The sequence below is a fragment of the Camelus ferus genome, chromosome 2 (genome assembly GCF_009834535.1).
Source record: "Camelus ferus isolate YT-003-E chromosome 2, BCGSAC_Cfer_1.0, whole genome shotgun sequence".
Taxonomy (NCBI): domain Eukaryota; kingdom Metazoa; phylum Chordata; class Mammalia; order Artiodactyla; family Camelidae; genus Camelus; species Camelus ferus.
The window spans coordinates 50,645,129-50,667,309 of record NC_045697.1 but is presented as its reverse complement, the minus strand read 5'-3'; the positions used below and the strand labels follow the sequence as shown (position 1 = coordinate 50,667,309).

At 36.7% G+C, this 22,181-nt stretch overlaps 1 protein-coding gene across 11 annotated transcripts in view; it reads left to right on the top strand.

Annotated features, from left to right (window-relative positions):
• The first annotated feature begins 5,715 nt into the window (after positions 1-5,715).
• MTHFD2L (methylenetetrahydrofolate dehydrogenase (NADP+ dependent) 2 like) overlaps positions 5,716-22,181 on the top strand; it is a 115,144-nt gene continuing 98,678 nt past the window's right edge. For 2 of the 11 annotated variants that reach the window (XM_032457995.1, XM_032458003.1), the window contains exons 1-2: positions 5,717-6,060; positions 21,548-21,732. In XM_032457995.1, coding sequence (XP_032313886.1) covers positions 5,912-6,060; positions 21,548-21,732 — 334 coding nt within the window. In that variant the 5' untranslated portion in view covers positions 5,717-5,911. Of the gene's footprint in view, positions 6,061-6,339; positions 6,388-7,919; positions 8,337-9,681; positions 9,699-11,665; positions 11,712-21,547; positions 21,733-22,181 lie in introns of those variants that run through there. The other 9 variants (XR_004311967.1, XM_032457997.1, XR_004311962.1 and 6 more) reach the window with 9 other exon arrangements.

Sequence of the window (22,181 nt, the reverse complement as noted above, 5' to 3'; positions counted from 1 at the left end):
ATCCTTGTGAAATTGCCCTAATTATGCCTTTCATCAGCTTTCGCAGGACCATTGACATAACTTCCTAATAGTCTCCCAGGCTGTTCTGTCCAATAAGTCCTACTCACTGCAGAGTGACTGAAAGAGCAGATCTCATCTGGTCACTCTTTTACTTGAGGTCCTGCAACGGCTGTCTATCACCTGAAGCCAATATCACTGGGCTAAGCTGGTGTATTAATTTGCTCAGGCCGCCATAACAAAGTAGTATACCACAGACTGAGTGGCGTGTCCAACAGAAATTTATTTTCTTATAGTTCAGGAGGCTAGAAGTCCAAGATCAAAGTGTTCTTAGGGTTGGTTCCTTCTGAGGCCTTTCTCCTTGGCTTGCAGATGGTTATCTTCTACACATATGTTCACATCCTCCTCCCTCTGTATGTGCCTGTGTCCTAATCGCCTGTTTTTATGAGAACACCAGTCACAGTGGATTAAAGCCCATCCCAGTGACCTCATTTTATCTTAATTACCTTTTAAAACAGCCTATCTCCAAATAAGTACTGAGGGTTAAGACTTCAACACAAGAATTCTGAGTACTGAAGGTTATGACTTCAACATAGGAATTTTAGGGGCGACAAATTCAATCCATAACAAATGGCTTACTCACCTTGTTCTTTATAAAAATTCTTATTATTTGCCCACATCACATGATATGCCATGAAACATTCAAAATGCTGTTAGTTGGCCCAAGCACTGGCCCAATCTTCTTTCAAAATGTCACACTCTTCTAACAGAGAGAGCTCCAAAATCTTATCTACCGTCATGGTCATTCCATAACACTTCACCCAATATGCTGCTAATCTATCAGAATCTAAAACTTATCACATCAAATAGGTAAACTGGTTATACTTATTTACTGCAGAAAAAAATATATGTACATTATAAAAATTTGAATGGTAAAAAGGTTATACAGTAAAAAACCCAAATCCTTCCCTCAATTAGAATTTCCTGCCTAAGAAAGTTAGTCACCAAGCAACACTTTAATGTGACCACTAAATACTAATAAGCACTATTTTTAAAAACTTCAAAGAAATAGTTAATGTAATTATGAGCATTCTACATTATGTACAAGTATTTAATTTATACTTCATTTTCATGGTTAAGATATCAAATAGTAGTTAAAATTTGTGTTATTTGTGATCAAAATCAAGTAAAAATAATATGTACACTAAATTCTCTGGGGCGATACACTCAGATTTTGATAGCATTCTTATTTGCAGGCTATGAGGATGTTGACAATAGTACTTTTGATTCTTCTCTTTTTCTTCTTTCATTCAAATTTACTCTAACTTTGAAATTTTCTATAATTAACATGTATAACTTTTGTAATAAAAAATATAACCTTTATTTGAAAAAAAATTCCAAGGTTATTGTTTAAACAGCTCACAACATCTAGATAAAAGTCAGGATCAGGTCTACTTTTTAAATACACTAATGAAAGAAGCTTCATCTCTTCCACAAGCAACATTTTTATTTTCTTTATTATTATGGCCAAAAAAGGTTTTACCAACTTTATTATTACTAATTTCTTACAGATCTGCTCATGAAAACTTTTTATACTCTTCATTCTTTTTTGTGCCTTTACGTCCACTGCTTTTCAAATCTTTGCCAAGCTTTGGGGTTCATGAAATACGAGCTCCCTCTAGTGACCAAATTAATTATGGCCCATCAATGGGAGATGAATGGATAGACAGACAGATCTATGGTATCTGTGATATCTAGGTCTATCTATTTATCCATTATCTATCTGTCTGTCTGTCTATCTATCTATCTATCTATCTATCTATCTATCTATCTATCTATCTATCTATCTATCTATCTATATCGGCTTCTTATTGTGGGATGTGGATTAATTCTAAGGCGAATCAACAAATGCTTAGGCCCCTTGTTTAATCAATTTTAATTGAGGTATAATTTGCATACAATGAAATGTTCCCATTTTAAGCGTGTAATTTGGTGAGTTTTTACAAACATACAGTCCATGTACCATACCGCAATCAAAATATAGAACATTTCCATCACCCACCAAAGTTCTTTCGTACCCTTTTGCAGTCAGCCCCAGACAAACAGTACAGAATAGAAACGGTGGAAACAGAAATCCTTGTCTTATTCTCATCTTAGACGTCTTTCACCATGAAGTGAACCCATCATTAGCTGGGGTTATTCATAGACTTCCTTTATAAGCTTGATGAATGTTCCTCTGTTGATAGTTTTCTGCAAGTTTTAAATTTTTTCCATGAATGAATGTTGAATTCTATCAAATATGTTTTCTACATCTATTGAGATCATCACTGCTTTTTCCTTCTTCAATCTGTTGCTGTGGTAAATTACACTAATTAATTTTGAATGTTGAACCAGATAAATTCCACTTGATCATGACATATTACCCTTTTATATATTGCTTTATTAAATTTGCTATTGATTTTAAAGATTTTTTGTTACTATGTTGTTGAGGGATAGTGGTCTGTAGTGTCTTTTCTTGTAATGTTTTGGTATCAGGGCAATGGTGACTCTATAAAATGAGTTGGGAAGGCTCCTTTCTCTTCTACTTTTTGAGAGATTTACATAAGATTGTTATCATTGCTTTCTTAAATATTTGAGAGAAATCATCAGTGAAGCCTACTAAGCTTGAAGAATCTTTATCAGAAGATAATTAATTAGTAATTTCATTTAAAAATTTTTCATGGAGTTATTCAATTTTTAAGTCTCTTTTTGGGTCAGTTTTTTAACTGAGGTGTAGTTGAGTTACAATGTTGTGTTAGTTTCTGATGTACAGCATAGTTACTCAGTTACACATATTTATATATTTTTTCATACTTTTTCATTATAGGTTATTACAAGCTATTAAATATAGCTCCCGGTGTTATACAATAGGGCCTTGTTGTCTATTTTATATATTGTAGTTAGTATCTGCAAATCCCAAATTTGGGTCAATTTTTGATGATTTGTGTTTTTAAATAAATTTGTCTGTTTTATTTAGGTTGCCACATATGTTACATTAAAACTTTTTATATTATTACTTTATTAACATTTTAATACCTTTACATCTGTGGTGATATTCCATTTTCATTCCCTATATTGATAATTTGTGTCCTTGTGAGGGAGTTAATTGTGCCCTATCTACAATCTAGTAAGTTAGCCCTATACAGTTTCATGAAGACTTACAAAAGATACAAGACCCCTGGACAGAGACAAAGAAATTTGTGACAGCAAAAGTAGTAGCCAAAAATGACAAATCCAAAAAGGAAATAAAGAAAATATTTCAATTTACAATAGCACCAAGAAGTATAAAATACTAGAAAAAACCTAACCAAGGAGGACTTTTACACTGAAAACTGCAAAATGTTGCTGAAGGAAATCAGAGAAGATACAAATAAATGGAAAGATACCCTGTGTTCATGGACTGGAAGACTTAATATTGCTAAGATGCCAATGCTACCCAAAGCAATCTACAGATTTAATGAAATACCCATCAAAGTCCAAATGTCAGTTTTTGCAGAAGCAGAAAAACCCGTTCTAAAATTCATATGGAATCTCAAGAGACCCTGAATAGCCAAAACAATCTCGAAAAAGGAGAACAAAGTTGGAGGTCTTACACTCTCTGATTTGAAAACTTATTACAGAGACACAGTTATCCAAAGAGAAGGTGTTGGCATAGGTCAGACATATAGAATGATGGAATAGAATAGAGAACTCAGAAATAAACCCTTGCATATATGATCAAATGATACTTGACCAAAAAAGTGGCTGGAGTATCAGTGTCATTGTTGAAGTTTCCCTGCCCCACGTACCACAGAGTGATGTAGAGGACCAGATGAAGCCTACCTGCGTAGTGGGTTGCCCCACAGAAGAGGAATTCCGAGTTTAAGGAGTCCATCACTTTTAGGGCAAGCAGTAAGCGAGCATCCTCCCTGGCACAGGGAGACATTACCTTATCTCTTAGAATTACTGGCTGCATGAAGACTCCTGAGAAACGGCCCAAGTAGAAAGTGGTCAGGGTCTGGAGTCTTGACACTCAGCAAGACACACAGGAATGTGAATAGTCCATACACTGCCTCCCAGCAGTCCTCTTTTTCCCCTAGTTAATCTAATTAGTTTATCAATTATATTGATCTTTTCCAAAAACTTGCTTTTGATTTCATTGATTTCCTCTGTCATTTTTCTGTTTTCCATTTAATTTGGCGCTTATCTTTAGCTCAACGGTTCTTATTTTTCCCATTTGTTAAGATAGAAGCTTAGACCACTGATTTTAGACCTTTACTCTTTTCTAAAATAAGCATGTAAGGCTATGAATTTCTCTAAAAGAAATGCTGCTTTAGCTGCATTTCTCAAATTTTGATATGTTCTCTTTTTCTTCAGTTCAAAATTATTTTCTGATTTTCCTTTTCATGTCTTTGTCCCGTGAATTATTAGAAGTTTGTCATTTTTTTCAGCTACAGAATCAAGTACCTTTCTTTGAGCCTTAGATGTACCACTTACTAGACTGGTAGCTTTAGGCAAGTTCTTTAATTTCTTTGAAGTTCAAATTTATCATATGTAAAATGGGAACAATAAAAGACTCTACCTCCCAGAGCTATTGTGAAGATTAAATGAGGCAATCTATTTTAAGGACACAGAAGAGGACCTGGCACAGAGTAAGCCTACAGAAACTGCTAGGTATTACTAGTGATTTTTTTTTTTTACTTTTTATTTAATGAAACTTAATTCACAAATAATCCTGCATTTTTAACATGTAAATTACTTTTTATTTTCTCAATTATACATTTTTCATTTTGTGCACCCTTTTTCTGTATTTTGCATTATCCCTTCAGATTGGACTACAAGAAAAAACATTTTTAAAACAGTATTTAATTCAAGGGCATGAAACTACTTGTGTTTCCTTCATATAATCACTAATTAGGTAATATGTCTAATAGACCCCTGCTTTCCCCTAAAGGAAAGTAACCAAACCGCTTATTTGTCTAGTATAGCTTCCTAGTTCCTGCTCCCTTCTGCCTGTAAGTCTTTCATTTGATGAAAGACAGGCCCCTTGGAACTCCTTTCTATCTCGTAAATTGGATGCTGCCCGATTCAAATTGGTTTTTGTTCAAATAAACTCTTAAAATTTAAAAATAAGCCTCAGTTTGTCTTTTAGCATATCCCAGCATAATGAACGGACAGGCTGATTTTTACTTTTTCAAAGGGAGCTGATGTTTTGTTTTCTCACTACAAATTCACTGCATGAGGCAGGTTCCTACGCTGCCTCTAGACTCTAGAAAGTGACAGACATTGGCCAATCTTTTCTCACCAAAGTGGAGGTGAAAAGGCAGAGCTATAGAAATCCTTAGATCCAGGCCTTGCTCAGCCAGGTCCTCCTCTTACTCCTACACACTCACACTTGTGTTTCTTTCTCCGGCTCTCAAGGTATCCCGAAGTCTCACAAGGGAGTGAGAAACACTTTTCCTGCTTTAAATCAAATTCCAGGAACCCTCGGAGGCTGCTGGGTGGAGCGCTGGTTTGGGAGAAAAGGGGGATGCTGCTTGAACTAATTAGTTTAGCCGCCTTCCCTGTGTCCTCGCTACTGGAACATTAGCGTGCTCAGTGGGTGAGAAGCCGAGTCGCCGCCGGGCCACACCGCAAGCCGCCAGTTCCCTGACGCACCTGCCAGTACTCTGGCCCGCCCGCGGCTTGCGTCCCGCCGCGCACCCTGACACTCCCGGAGCTCCTTCGGGCCCGCCCCCGGCCCTGAGCTCTGCTCCTGACCCCGCCCCTGCGTGGAGCCCCCGGGCACCCGGCTGCTGCTGGGACGCGTACCGGGTGGGGGCGGAGCCTGGCTGCCGCTGCGGGACCGGAGCGGCGGGAGGTGGCGCCTCGGTCCAGAAGCCGGGGACTCGCGGCCATGACAGTGTCGGCCCGCGGCTTTCGGCTGCTCCGCGGCCGCCTAGGCCAAGTGCCGGCGCTGGGTGGGAGCGCGGTGCCCCCCTTGGCCGCGCCGGCGCCGGGAGCGGCCGGACGCGCGTTCCGGGGCTTTCGGAGCAGCGGTGTGAGGTACGAGCGCTCCCGGACGCTCGACCTCCTCGGGATTCTGGGCACCCGGGTGCGAAGCCGCCGGCGGTGGGAGGGGCGGCGGGGCGCCGGCAGCTGGCGCGGGCGAGGCCCTCGCGCGCGAGGCCGGGGCTCCACGGCAGTCGCTCGGCGCGGCGGGGCTGGGGGCGAGGCCTGCCTGGGCTCCGAACTTGGCCTGGCGGCCCGGCGGGGAGGTGCGTCGGCCTCCAGTCGGGCGCCTTGGACGTGCTCTGCGTTCACCAGAATGTTCCATCTTTGCAGCAGGTGCAGTGGAGTGATCCAGGAAGACTTTTGAGGCCCCAAGGAAAGGTGCCATAAAAACACGTGGTCTCTTGTTTCAAACACTTTGTTTTGGTTATTGGCATGTTTCGTAGACAAAGGAGCGGGGATGTCCAGCTGGCTTAGTAGTCTTTGAGTTTCTGAATTTCTTGGTTGGTAGTTATACTGATATCTTTTCCATCTCTAAAATCCTTAATGATTTCACACAACAGACATTAATCTTGCCTTATTCTTTTTCTGTATGGCGCTTCCTGAATCTCTTAAATCGTAGATTGAAGTGATCAATTTTACATTCACTGCATCTCTTCGGACCTTGTTTCTGCCTGGCATGTTGCAAATACAGAACAGTTCGGTTTTTAACTCTTCTGCACAGTGGTACCCAGGAGCACTTCACCCTTCCGTCATATACTTGTAGTTACAAACTAAAATCTAAGAAGCTAAAAATACATTCCCTTGACGCAGAGCTAGTGAGTCCAGAAGAGATTCTGTTTTCTGACTTTCGGGGCCTCCAGAAATGTGCTTTCACTGCAGTTTTATATTTTACTTCACAGAGATTATGTCTTACTCATCTTTTTGTATCCCCAGTGCTCAGCATTGTACCTGGAAGAAAGTAATGATCAGTAATGTGGAAAGACAGAGCTACTGCTTATTTAACTTAAATTAACTCCCCCATTGTGTATATTTTGGACCTTAGTCTTGAGTGACTGATATTAAAAACAGTATTTCCTGTGGGGTTTACTTTGGACATAGTTTATAGTGACTACTACTTGTCTTTCTCAAGTATATGTGAGAAAATAACAGAGATTCAGAGTTCTGGTTGTGGAAGCTCTCAGTGTCTGAAAAAATTGTCCAGTTGGTCTGGAACTATCAATTCTACTACCTAGGAAAAGATTCTGTAGAATTCTATTTGTTCTACAGAAATGAAGGAATTATGTACTATAGTCACTCTTATTTCGATAATTATTTTTTGAATTTCAGTTATTTTTGGGCTTCTTTCCAGAGTGCAGATAACCTTTTTCAAATTGTATAGCTGGTTAACTTCCCTTTGTTAGCTAATGTAAATAAACGACCCCAACACCCTATCTTCTCCATGTACATTGAATGGGAGCCACAATAGTTACAACCCCAACATTTCATTGTAGCCACTTGCTGCCACACATATCCATACACACACACACACACACACACACACACAGAAAATTCAGATTTTTAAAAATTAAATTAATGGCCTCTTTATAATTTAAAATAGTTGAGTGCAGTAGTTTTGGAAAGCTATTTTTAATATAAAGAAGTATTACTTTCAACCCAGCTGGTTTCAGCCCTATTTAATACAAATTATAACTGTATAAAATAATAATACTTTTGATAGTTTTTACTTTTTCAAGGCAGCACCAGTTAAGTTAGTATTAGGTGGTGTTTTTGATGTCCTCTTGGTGTTGAATACCATATATGAAGGTGAGGTTGGCTGTAAGGTTGAGAAACACCTGTGGACTGGTGGGTCTCGGGTGGGGAGGAATTCGGACAGTGTGTTGATGCTTATTGGTGTCTCTTTTCTCTTCTAGGACCAGCAGAGAGAAGAGATTCCTTCCAGAGGTCACCACTGTCTGCCTCCCCACTTGTCCCCATCCTCAGTCATCTTTTTTCTGATATGTAGTGACACGTTAGTTGTCTAGTTCTTCATAGTGAGTGTTTTTAAAATCTGATATCATTCCTACTGACTTGAAATTTGAACCTTAGTGTTAAATTGTCTTTAAGTTTTATAAGCTCTTTCCCCAGTGATACTGTTTTCAATCAACCGATTTATTACCAGTTTCTGAGTTATAGCACCTTAAATGAATAATGAAAAAAAACTTTGATCATTTTTTCATATTTTTGACTAATTAGATACCTATAATAGTTGAACATATAAATACTTTTTTAGTGGGAGAGTTTTTTTAATAAGCAGAATTTCAATAAATAATGTTTGGCAAAATTTGAAAGGTACAGAATCTTGAAGTATCTTTTAATATTAACCTCTCAATGGTTTTCCCTTTAAAATTTGCAATTATTTTTTTTCCTATTTTCTCAAGAGAAATTAGATCTTATTAACTGGAAGAAAATATATTTAATGTCATAGAAATAAATAAGCTATTTATTTCTTTTTGTTGCAGCTTATTGTTTCTTGAATTACCTAAACAGCCAAAAAGTTAAAACATTCTTAGTGATCGAATTTTTTCCATTTTTCCTTTTTGTACGAGAGATTTATAAATAAAAATATCCTTGGGTTATAAACATCACATGAAGTCTTTGGCATAGGGCTTTTCAGTGTATGGAGCCAGGTAGCAGCCTGTCCCATTTGGAGGTGAGGTTATAGACTTCGCACATTCAGGCCATGCTGTAAGCAGATTTGCAGGTGTCCTACAACAGGGACCTCCCCAGATCCTACACTTTAGATCCTCCTATCTGAATTCATTTTCAGTAACTAAATGGATAGCCCAAGCATTTGTTCCATGTTTATCCTGTTGCTCAGTGATTGCAAAAATCATTCATTTGCCAGATTCTCTTTATTTTTCCTCTCCTGCTGATTCCTTTTAGTATTTGTAAAATCTTGTATGCTGACCGACAGCTCTTTATAGAAGCCTCACCTTTTCTTTTTATCTCACTGCTAATGGCTTTATAATTTTTATAGCTAGGCTGGCATTTAAAAAAAAAACCATATTTTTGGAGTTAGTAAGAGACTCCGGTTTATGTTGTTTAAATAATCATGATTTGTAGAGTGGGGTGTTTAATAATTAAAAAACAAAATTTATCAGTAAGGCTGTTCAGCTTCCTTTAGACTCTCCCCTCTAGTGCTTACTCAGTATTTCTCTCTCTGCCATAGAATTATTTGATTTAAAGATCTTTTTATCCTCTTGTGAAGCTTGAAGGGCCCAGATTCCAGTTAGGACCATTACTAAAGGTGATTTTCCGTAACCTGATTTCAGCCAAGATAGAGTTAGTCCCAATGACTAGCAAAGGCAGTTTCTTAAAATCATGTTTTATTTTGTTGGCAATATTATAGAGTGGTTTTCCTATTGTAATGCCTTACATGTTCTAAAGAGAATGAGATATGATAGCTAGCTGGTTACAATTTTTGATTTCCAAGCAGTTCTTATTTCATTTTAGATTTCAAACCTAAATGTTTCACCATTTCTGTGTTGCCATTGTTTTTGCTAACATTTTATTAGCTGCATCATCTATATTAAGTCAATTGGCCATAACTTACATAACCATCTTGCTGTTGTTTAATGTCTAGTCCTTGAAACATGAAATAATTTACTCTGAGATTCAGGTCATGTTCTTGTCAACGTCATACCAACCAGGTTTGTTCACTTTCTATATAAGTTTCTATAATTACTTTTATTAAAGGGTATGCCTAGAGCTAAGAGACTATTCAAAGATTCATAATTCTAAAGTGGGGGCATATTATAGTTTAAAACAAATGTTTCCGCCCCACCCCCTTGGCTGTTTATCATTAACTTTGCAATGAATATCATCTTGCCTTTAAGTAATCCAGTTGTGTTGTTGAAAAATTCTTAATATTTAATGATCCCTTACTCTGTGTTAAGCACTTTGATGGGATTTTTCACATACAGTATGTCCTTTGTCCTTACAACAACTGAAGGAAGTAGACACTGTTACTATTCCCAATTAACAGATTGAGAACAGGTTGAGACATAGAGAAATTAAATAACTTGTCCAAGATAACACAAGAAATAGTGACGACAGGATATGAAGCTGCACGCAACCCAGTGCTTTACTCTATATGCAATTTATAATTGTTGTCATATCTCACTGTTGCTTTTCCTCTTTTTCAAAACATTTATTAAATCTCATAGAACTCCTGTGAGTCAAGAAAACTAATTTTGCATATAGATATTAAATACTGTCAGATTCCCTCACCGCCAGGTAACCTGGGACTGCATGAGAAGAATTTAGACCTCCTTAAACTTAGATGGCAGGTCACTAACCTATGATAAATTTAGCATTTTCTTCAATTATGAATGTTGGCAACACACCACAGTAGTATTAGCAGTACTTGTGAGGTTTCCAGTAAAAATACAGATATTTTAATATCACAGAGTTGAGGCAGAGATCTCAAAACATACACACTCACCACTACTCTGGTATTATGGTAGTTATTAGACTTGCTACTAGATCCTTTTATTTAATGCTTTTAAAAAAATGTTTGATAACAGTATTTCAATAAAACTGGCTTCCTTGTAAACCTGTATATCCTATATTAAACATTTAAAAAGATTGTTCTGAGAAGGTGTCCATAGGGTTCAACAGACTGCCAAGGATTCTTATGGTATAAAGCTTAGCATCTAAGATTTTTCTGAAAAAGTATGTGTGTTTAGGTAGCTACTGATGTTCCAAGTTACAAGTTAGGGCCCTGGAAGAGTTAAGTTACAAAACTGAATATCAGTCATACTTAATGAAAAGAACTTGCTTTACATTGTATTGGTTTGCAGAAGTATAATTCCTGATAAAATTACTTCACAGTGTAAGATAGTATTTAGGATATGAAATGAATGTTTTTAAAAGGCCTTAAACTTAACCTTCCTAAGTATTCTTTTACTTTAAAAACATTCACTTACTTCAAAAGGCTCCCTAGTACTAGTGATTGGTTTTATTCCACGTGTAGTTTTACCCTGGTTCCTTTGGATTTCATATCAATGAAACTGTTAAGACCTGCAGAGATGTTTAAATTGCTCATGATTGTATTAGGCTTTTTCATCTTTGTAGATCATAAAACCATTTACTGCAGCTCTAATTAAAGTTGTGGTTGAAAGTGAGATTAAAACGTAGATGCAGAAGCAAAATGTCAAGTATACAAATTAGATACACTCTTGATCTTGGGTAGATTTTATTTGCTGTTACTTTACTATTTTGTAAAGGAATGTTTTGATACACAGGAAGGTCCTGATTTTTTTCTCTCCTGTTTACTGCTTTGCTTTAGTTAATTAAACACTTCATTTAGTTTTAGTAACCATAGATTAGGATGGTTACAATTTATTTTCTGGAAAGTATAGGTAAGTAATCAAGCTCTTAGAAACAGCGCTAAATGCTGATGGCTTTCTGGTGCCATAATTACTTTTGGTTCTCTGAACAGGTGTCCATCTGTTACTTAACAGAAACTAGGAGAGAGAGCCATTTTTACAAATCAGCCAATCAACTCTTAGCCAAATTCTCTTATGTAAGGTCAACAGAGAACATTCCCATTGTATAGATGAGGAAATTGCAAGCCTTTGAGAGCAGTTAAGTGACTTGTCCAATTTCATTATAGCTACTAAGGGTGAACCAGGGCTGGGACTCAGGACTTCTGGCTTTGGGTGAGTAATTTGTACTGAATTGTGTTGCCCTACTAACCTCCTCCCATCCGCCTTCCACTCTGATTTATTGCCTCCTAATGAAGTCACACTTAGTGCTAGCCTAGCAATGGGGTGAGAATAAAGTACTGAAAGAGAATAAAGTGCTAAAGAGAAGTCCTGCCTTCTCTGGGGGTGACTTGCAACATTTCTGCCTTTTTAGGAAATGTCACCTGAGCAAGTAATGACAGGGTGCCTTGTATGAAAGCTATCTAAGGGGTCAAATTGACTTCACTTTTGATGTGTATTAATGGCAATGTGACTATATAATTTTTTGATGAAACCAGCAAATTTTTAAGAGTAAAAAGTGATGAAAGTTACATATTTAGAACATTTATTGATTTATATTAGGCAACCTATAAAATAATTCTATTCAAAACTATTTTCAAAGTTAACATTTTTAAAAGGTAATTTACATCCTTATACATTAAGACAGTTTAAGTTTTTTATCTTAATTTTTATTAATACCCTTAAATGTTTGTGTTAACTAAGCAAATATTAACTTTTAACATGTGACACATTCTTGGTGCACATTCCCATGCAGTTGACTCTTGAACAATGCAGAGGTTAGGGATGCTGACCCTCCACACAGTCAGAAACCTTCACAGTTGGCCCTCTGTATTTGCAGTTCTGCATCCTCAGATTCAACCAACTGGGAATCATGTAGCACTGTGGTACCTTTTTAGTGAAAAAGATCTAAGAACAAGTGGACCTACGCAGTGCAAACACATTTTGCTCAGGGGTCAACCAAACTTGAATCAGTTTCTTAGCCATATCTTCCTTTAACACCTAGTTTCTGATACTTTTCTGAAAAAAAAAAAGAAGTTAAATTTGCTGCAGTTTTCTTAATTACTCTTTTCTTTAGACAGTAGTATTTTTATGGTTTTAAAAATACTGTCTCTGCAGATGCTAAAGCACCTGGTAAACGCAGAACAAACTGCTAAAGGGAACATAGTCTCAATTCTAGTTTTTAAAATATTGAATGTGAAGATATTTCAACCTAAGTAATTTTCACAGGTGCTATCTGCATGTCTTCTTTCAAAGTACCTTTCTTTGACAAATACTTAAGATAAAAGTTATCAAATAAGTTGTGCCTATTTATGATTTAAAATATTTTATTATTTATAGATGCAGTAAATGATAGGTCTTCTCAGTTGTATTCCATTAAATTACAAACTATAAATTTATTCAGTGAAAAATAGGAACTTTATCAAAAGCTCTTCCCACAATTAGAACATTTTAAATTGGATTGTAGATGTATTTGTTTACTAAGTCTACCATAAACAAAGTACCGCAAACTAGATGGCTTTGTGGAGGAGACGATATTCCCCTCTTTTGTCTCTCAGTTCCTTGAGCTGGTAATTAAAATGACATAAGACAGATGAACAGGAGAAAATCAAGGTTATTATGTACGTATGGGAAATTCACATAAACATGGAGAATTCCTAAGACAGTAAGGCAAGATGAGGTTTGTATGTTATTCTAGACTAAGGAGAAGAAGGTAAGGGTCTGGGAAAAGAGAAGTAAGGAAGGTGAAGAGTTACTGTTTGTTAAATGTTTGCTGGGTCATCTAGAGACAGTGGGACACAGAAAAGACTTTGATCAAATGGGTCTTGCCAGCTTCCTCCTTGTCTACCACACCTAGTTCATACTCTACTATGTTTATCTGTGGTTGTACCATGGTTATCTGTGGTGACAGCACCTTCCTGAACCAGGCCTCCTATCTTAAATTCTCTTAGGCATTTAGGAGGAATTTCAAACATTATTCCTGAGTCTTTTGGCCCTTGCTTGTTTCAGCATGAAATAATGTGTGTGGCACATCTTGGGGCAACTTGCCCTGAACCCCATCAGCTTAAAACAACAAAAAATGTATCCTCACATTTATGGAGGCTAGAAATCTGAAACCAGCGTATTGGCAGGACCATGCTTTTCTAGCCTGTTGTTGCTGGCAGTCCTTGGTTTTCCTTGTCTATAACTGTGGGACTCCACCCCTGCCTCTGTGGTCATATGGCTCTCTTGCCTGTGTCTTCTCTTCCTACAAGGACGGCAGTCATGCTGGATTAATGGTCCACGCCGGTATGACTTCATCCTCCATCTTAATTACATCTGCAAATACTTTATTTCCAGAAAAGTTCACAGATACCAGAGATTAGGATTTGAACATACCTTCTTAGGGTCACAATTCAACACACAACAATAGAATTTCAAAATCGCTTGTATATTATTTGAGCCATCATTGTTTAATTAGTTCAGTGTTTCCCTTGCTTTTGAAGGGAAACATTTCTGTTTGTAAGCTTTGATTTCAGTGATTGCAACTCACTAAAAGTTTCAAATCTGAAGTCCCATCTGCCTTGGTCTATTTTTTTTTAATATATTGATTAACAATTTTCAACAAATTTTGAATAAAATGCAACGCTTTTAGGTCTTTTGGACTCATTTACAAAATAGATTTTTAAATACATTTCTAAAATCTGATGTAGGGAATAAAGAGAATACATTCTGCTGTGATGAAATTTTTTTTGTATTCAATATAAACTTCACAAAAGTTTTTTAATTAAGTTACAAAACTGTTTATATGTACAATATTTGTTAATTTGTTATCAATTTATACTTTATTTGGTAGATTCTAGCTTATTTGCACATTATTATGGATAAAGAGTCCTATGACCAGTTTCTAGCACATATGCTTCACAGGTTTCCTTATATGGAAAGTAGCTGACCCCCTATCAGGAATACTAGAGTGGGGATTCCTGCTTTGAGAGTAATGGGGGCATAAATCAGAGATTCCTAATCAAGGCTCAGCAGAAGCTCTTTATAGATATTTTAATTAAACCCTGTGGGATTTTTAGGTCTAGCCTATACAGAATCTCAGAAAGTTCCTGACAATTCCTTAGCCAGTCTGTCTTAACTGAGTCCTGTTGTGTTCTGTAAAAGAAATTGTGTCAGAAATGGTGGAGATTTTCTTAAGAGACAAAAAGTGGACACTAGAGGCAAAGATGGTTGAGTTTCACATTAAAATCAAGAACTCATCAAAAGTAACCATTTAATAAATGAAAAGACAAGCCACATACTATGATACTTGATACACAGATATAACTAATATAAGATTAATATTCAGAATGCATAAATAACTACTTCAAATTAGGCATGGGCTAATAATTCATTAGAAAAATGGTCAAGAGATGAACAGGCATTCCATCAAGAGGAATGCCAAATGGCCATTAAACCTATAAGATACCCAACCTGTAGTGATCAGGGAAATGCATATTAAAATCACAACAAAATTCCATTAACTAATTGGTTAAATTAAAAGCTTTGACAAAATCAAGGAAGTAGAGCAATAGAAATTCTTAAATACTACTGGTGGACTTGTGAACTAGTGCAATCACTTTGGAAAACAAGATGGCATAAATTGAACATACATAAATGATCTTATAATCCCGCAATTCTATTCCTGGGTGTAAACGTTAGTGAAATATTCTCATATTTCATATTATATACATATATAAATGTGATAGATGTCATGTAGATCATGTATATTATAAATTATCACACATAGTATATACGGTGTATATTATTATAATAATAATGTATATTATATTTTTAATGTTTAGAGATAGAAACATTAGGTTAAATGGTAAAAAAGAACAATGGAATTATAAACCAAAATTTCAGGATCATATTTAACTCTATGAGAAAGGAAAAAGTTTTTGGTAGGGGAGGGTTATATAGACAATTTCAGTGATGATGATACTATTTTTCTTAAACTGGATGACAAGGTTTTTAATTTTACTATAATTGTTTTCTTTTCATGTGTTTTATGTTTTGCATCTACTCATTTAATATAATTCAAGATCTATTTGATAACATTTAAAATATTTTAAGATAGAAAGATAAATATCCAGAATACTACCTATTTCACCATTTTATTTTATGTATTCCCTTTTAATCTTTAGTCATATGCATTCACATTTTAACAGTTATAATTATGAACCTACAATCTTTCATTTAATTTCTTCACTTAATTTTATACAATGAACATTTTCATATATTGATGTTTTTATAGTTAATTATTTTCAGTGGCTGCATAGTAAAAAATACAAATTGTGCAAATTATAATAAAAATTTAAGTCTGAGAATTCCACAGATATTTAATAAACATATACAATGTGCAAAATACTCTCAGGTATTAAGGAAGAACAACGTTTCAAGTCGAGGGAATAGTACAAGTGAATTCTCAGGAATGAGAACCTGGTGCGGTTGATAAGCTGAGATTTAGCTATGTGTAGTGTGGGACTTGGTGAGCACAGTGAGGCTGAAGAAAGCTCATGCAGGAGTGTGTAAGCCACAGGACATTTGGATTTGAGTTAAAACTCCCATTTTTCAGTTTCTCAGGTCAAAAATTTTGGAGTCATATTTGACTCGTGTTCTTTTTCTCACACCCTACACCTAATCTCCCAGTGGCCCCAGCCTCAAAATAGATTCTAAATCAGGCTACTTAGCACCTCCACTGCTATCCGCCTTGTCCAAGCCACCATCATCCCTTGCCTGGGATACCACACTAGCCTCTTAACTGGTGTCCCTGCTTCCCCCCTTCCTTCCATTGAGTATGTCCTCCGCATTTTAACCAGTTATCACTAAATTAGGAAATGGCACTCCTCAAAATCTCTAGACAGCTTTCTATCTCACAATAAAAGCAAATGTCCTTCTGAAGGCCTGTCGAACCCTGTGTGATCTGATGTCACACTACTTCTCTGACTTCATGTCCTGTTCTGGTCCATTTGTTCTTTCCACTGCAGCCACTGGCCTCCTTGTTATTCATCAGACATGCCAGGCATGCTCCTGCCTTAAGTCTTTTATGCTTGCTGTGTACTTCCTAATTTAGCCTAGAATTCTTTTCTCCAGATAACCACGTAACATATTCCTTCATTTCCTTCAATGCCACCTGATTAATCAGAGAAGTGACACCTTAATCCACCTATGTAACATGGTAATTCTGGCCTCCAGGTATGCCTTTTCTTTCAGTTTATACATATGATATGTTAAATATTTGCTTTTTTAAAAAATTTGCTTATGTCTTCTCTAACTGGAATATAATTTTCATGAAAGTGGCCCATTTGTTCCATATTATTTATATTCCTGGTGCCTAGAATAGTGCCTGGCATATAGTTGATTTCAATATGTATTTATTAAATTAATAAAAATTGGACATGTGGATTTAATGAGGGAAGTGATATGATTCCATTTGGAAAATCACTCTGGCTGCAGTGTGGAAAATGGATTGGCAGAATTCAAGACTTGAGCCAGGGAGAATTCCTAGGAGTTGTATGCTTCTGTGGCTGGAAATTTGGGTTGTTGCTGATACTTAACATTTTTCACCAATATGTGTGTTGAAAAAAAAATCTCATCTCCTTATGCACTAAAGTCTTTTATGTGAGCTATGAATGTGTGTGTTTACCAGTCCTTCCAGCATATCAGCTGATACAGGCATCCTCCTGTTGGACCTCCGCTAATCCCAAGTTGCTTCATTTATCTTTATATCACGTCTCCCACAGAGCCGGAGTTGCAAGGCTCTGCAGTGACTGAGGGAATCAGTGGAATGGACCAGTTGCTACTGAAAATGCTCTAAGTCCGTATACATAATTGGATGGGAGTCTTATGCGTGTTTACTCATAAACACCAGCGAGGCCAGGCTTTACCATTTCAGCTGTAATTAGCAAACTGACTTAGCACGTCAGTGCTGTGATGTAAAGGAAGCCCTGTCACCTCAGACCCCAACACAGAAGGTGTAGTCAAGTTTCATCTGTAGATAGACTGTCTTCATGGAAGTGATGAATCAGTTTACGCCATTGTTACCTCCACCATCCTCAGGTTGACACAGCTCTGTAGTAGTCTAGGGCATCGGTATCCTGGATACTTATGCTCAGTGATTGCCAGTTTCACAGTAGCCCATGAATAAGTCATTGTGTTTAACAGAGAATCAGCTAATAAAACGTGTGCGCAGCTGTATTGCTATTCATATGCTATAAAATGTAACATAGAACTCAGATGGCTTTATAGTTTAAAATATAAATATATGTTCTTAAGAGTGAATTCTAGTATATTAGCAGATAAACTTGCTTCTATAGTAGAGTATTTTACCTATCTGAATATTGCTGACAATAAATTTTTAGAAAGTAATTTTTACTGCCTTATAAATGAGTCATGCTTGAATTATTTGCAGTGTCTGCAGCCCTTCGTATTTGTTAATGTAAGAGTCCTTGTTCTCTTAGTATTAAAATTCTACTTAAATGAATTACTAAAAAATGTGCACCAGGAATTCAAAGTAAATAGTGGAAAAAGTTTGTTACTTAGTTCTGAAAAATAAAATTTAAACTCAAAATGAATATATTTTTATCTTAACTTGATTTAGTCTATAATTGTAATTACATACTAATTACTAGAATGTACAAAGGCAAACTACAAAAGCTCACTCAAGAAATAATAAATAACCTGAAGAGCCCTCTATATTAAAAAATTAATTTGTAGTTTTAAACCTTACAACACAGAAAGCTCCAGGACCAGATGGCTTCACAGGTGAAGTCTACCAAACATTTAGGGAAGAAATAATACGAATTCTACACAAACTCTTCTGGAAATCTGAAGGGGATGGAATACTTCCTAGCACATTCCCTGAGGGCAGCATCACCCTGACACCAAAAGCATGCAGAGACAGTACAAGAAAGGAAATCTACAAGTACCTCTCATGTACATAGGTACAAACATTTTGTCTTAAAATTTTGATGAAATCCAAAATATCTGGAAATGATAGGTGGGAAGTTTATCCTAGGACTGCAAGGTTGGTTTCACATTTGAAAATTAATCAATGTAATTTAACGTATTAATAGACTAAAACCAAAAAAAGCATATGATTATATGATCTTCTTAATAGACACAGAAAAAGCATTTGACAGTATTCTGATACAAAGCCTCATCAAACTAGGAATAGAACTAAATCACAAAACTGAATGTGTAACCTAAACCCATAAAACTTCTATAAGGAAACATTGGAGAAAATGTGACCTTGAGTTAAGCAAAAAATTTCTTATACACAATACCAAAAGCATAAACCATAAAAGGAAAATTAATTGAAATACATCAAAATTGAGAACTTAGCATCCAAAGACACAGTTAATAGAATGGAAATATGTCAAATCACATATCTTATAAAGGACTTGAATCAAGGATATATGAAGAACTCTCAAAATTCAATATTAAAGGGCAAAAACTCAAATCACACAATTCACCAAAGAAGATAGGCAGATGCTGTATAAGCACATGAAAAAAAGTGCTCAACATCATTATTCATCTGGGGAATGCAAATTAAAAGTACAGTCAGATGCTGCCATATAGCCACTAGATTGTCCAAAATTTAAAAGACTGACCATACCAAGTGATGGCAAGTATGTGGAGCAACTGGAACTCTTGTATACTGCTTGCAGAAATGTAAAATGATACAACTTTGGAAAACAGATTGACAGTTTCTTACAAATTTAAACATACCGTATGACCCAGTCATTCTGTTCCTAGATATTTGCTCAAGAGAAATGAAAGCGCATGTGCATACAAGACTTGCCCATGAATGTTTATAGCAGCTTTGTTTGTCATGACTAAAAACTGGAAACAACATAAATATCCATCAACCATTAAATGGATATACACATTTTGGTATGTCGTTACAATGGAAAGCTACTCAGCAATGAAAAGAAATGCACTACTGATATGTGCAGCAACATGAATGAATTTTAATTGTGCTGAGTCAAAGTAGCTGGATAAAATGGAGTATGTAGTGCATGATTCCATTTTTATAAAATTCATGATAATACAAACTAATATATAGCAACAGAAAGCAGATCAGTGTTGTATGGGGACATGGCAGGGACAGATGGAATGGTGAGATTAAAAAAGGATTACCAGGAAACTTTTGGGGGTGATGGATATGTTTATTTTCCTGATTTTGGTGATGGTTTCCCAGGTATATACACACATTAAAACATCAAATTGTACACGTTAAGTATATGCAGTATATTGTATGTCAGTTACACCCTAATAAAGCTATTATAAAATTAGGACAGTGGAGTAAGGTTGGTACACTGAACTTACAATGACCTTTCATGTCTTGAAAGCTATTAAATTTTCAGTGAAAAGCAGACAAAATTAAAATCAAAAGTAGAGTGTACTTATAATTGTAATGTCTAACCAATCATTTTATTTGCTCAAATTGTTTACCCACAGTTACGATTATTATTAAAATATACTTTTGTGTTGAACTGAAGAAATGATTTTCAAACATGGTCATGTACAAGAATTACCTGTGGGAACCTGTTAGATGTGCAGATTCCCAGGCCCCCTCCATGGATTCTGAATCATGGGTGTGATCGTGGGGTCTAGGAATCTGCAAGTTCAGTAAGCTTCCCAGGCAATTTTGATACATGTATCCATAGACCACATTTCAGAATCATTTCTTAGCAGAACACTGTTTGCAACAAAATTGTGTAAATCTGGATGAACGCTGTGGATCACTGGTGCCAGACTGAAATGGAGTATTGATCTGAGTCTACGTATGTGTACACCAGCCTATTAGAGAGGGGAGTTGACTTCCCTGAGGGGCAGCAAATCTGCATTATGTCTGTATTGGCTGGTATTCATGATGCCTGATCTTGTTAGAAAATAAAAAGTGTCCAGGTACTTGAAAAAATGAAGGTGCCATAAGGTTTTTCTTCTTCTCCCTTTTTCTTCTGCTTCCTCCTCTTCCTCCTTTTCCTCTTCTTCGCAATATTCACTGACCTGCATTTGGCATTTTGGGTCATACTCATGTGCTATACAGTTCATGCTTTCATCAGGCCTTTCAACAGTGAAAGGACAGGGGCAGCAGGAAGAAGGGACCATCTGTTACTTTATCAGGTATCTTTAAAAACGAAACGTGCAGTAGGAGCCACATTAATTCACTACTTTCAAGTCTGATGTCAGGGAGAGTAGGGAAGTCTTCCTGTAATGCATTTCTTTGTGCCTTTCTAGAGATAGATATGTGTCATCTGTCATACAGTGTTTCTTACCACCTTAGGCACTGATAAACCGCCAGGTAGTTTTGTACAGTTTTTCTATTAGAAGTGATGCTATGGTGTGGGGGTGGGGCTTACTGGCCTGGTCCCCACTGTGATCGATGACGAGCATGGCAAGACTGGCAGCTGTTGTCACAGTGGTCCTGGAGCTGAGGAATAACATTTTCCCTTGAGTACGTTAGAAGAGTTGTGTAGTACAGAGCTCATGACTGTGGGGTCTTGTACAGGGTATACTATTAGAAGTGAACTGACTTTGCCTTTGGGTCAAAAGACTACGGTGCTGCATCTGTACCCCATGGCCTGGGGCTTTGAAGATGGGTGCTGGTTTTAACTAGACTGTGCTGCTCTGCCTCTTCTGAAAAAATAACAGAGGCTTCAGTAGCGTCAATATTTTAGTCCAGATCTTGAGTATGTAGTTTGATAATTTAAAAAAAAAATCATGAAGTGAGAGTCATGAAGAAATGTATACTGTAGATAGATTATAATGCAGAACCAAAAAGCCTAGTTGGAATCTTTCATAAAATTAATAATATATTTTTGAACCTGAAGAATGTGTCGAATATACTTGAAAAAAATCAATTTCCGGTTGCTCACTTGGGGAATCAAAGATGTCTTGTTCACTCTTGTACCTTAAATTTATGTGGTCAAATGTTCCTTATTGCCTTTTTAGTACTACATTTCTCTCTTTGTTTTCCACAGACATGATGCAGTTATTATCTCAGGAACTGAAATGGCCAAACAAATCCAGAAAGAAATACGGCAAGGTGTGGACTCTTGGATTTCCTTTGGGAACAGAAGGCCTCACCTCAGCGTCGTTCTAGTGGGTGATGACCCCGCCAGCCACACCTACGTCAGGAGGAAGGTCAAAGCGGCCGCTGCTGTAGGTGGGCGTGCGTTTTAGTTGTGCTTTTTCCTAAATAATGTTTTCTGGTTTCACTTCAAAGTGTGATAATTATGAATGAAAATTGTCAACTCAGTGCTATTCGAATAACATGTATTATTATTATTATTAGAGATTATTTAGTTACCAAAGTTTATTTTCATTTCTTATTCTTTTTCTTCAGATTTTCTTATTGAATCAATTCAGTGTGATTTCAGATCCTATGATGAAATGTGAGAGCAACACTTTACATTTAAAGGGCCTGTTTTTGTCACATTTGCTTTAATCTCATGGTAAACCTGGCCAGTGCACTGTGTCCAACTTGGCTTGGTAGTGGCGGTGGCAGTATTGGTGTTTTTATTCTCTTTAAATCCACTGACAGTAGCTTATCGGCAATAAACGCAATTTGCCACATGGGGTCCTGGACTAAAGAATGCATGTGAATCATGAGAA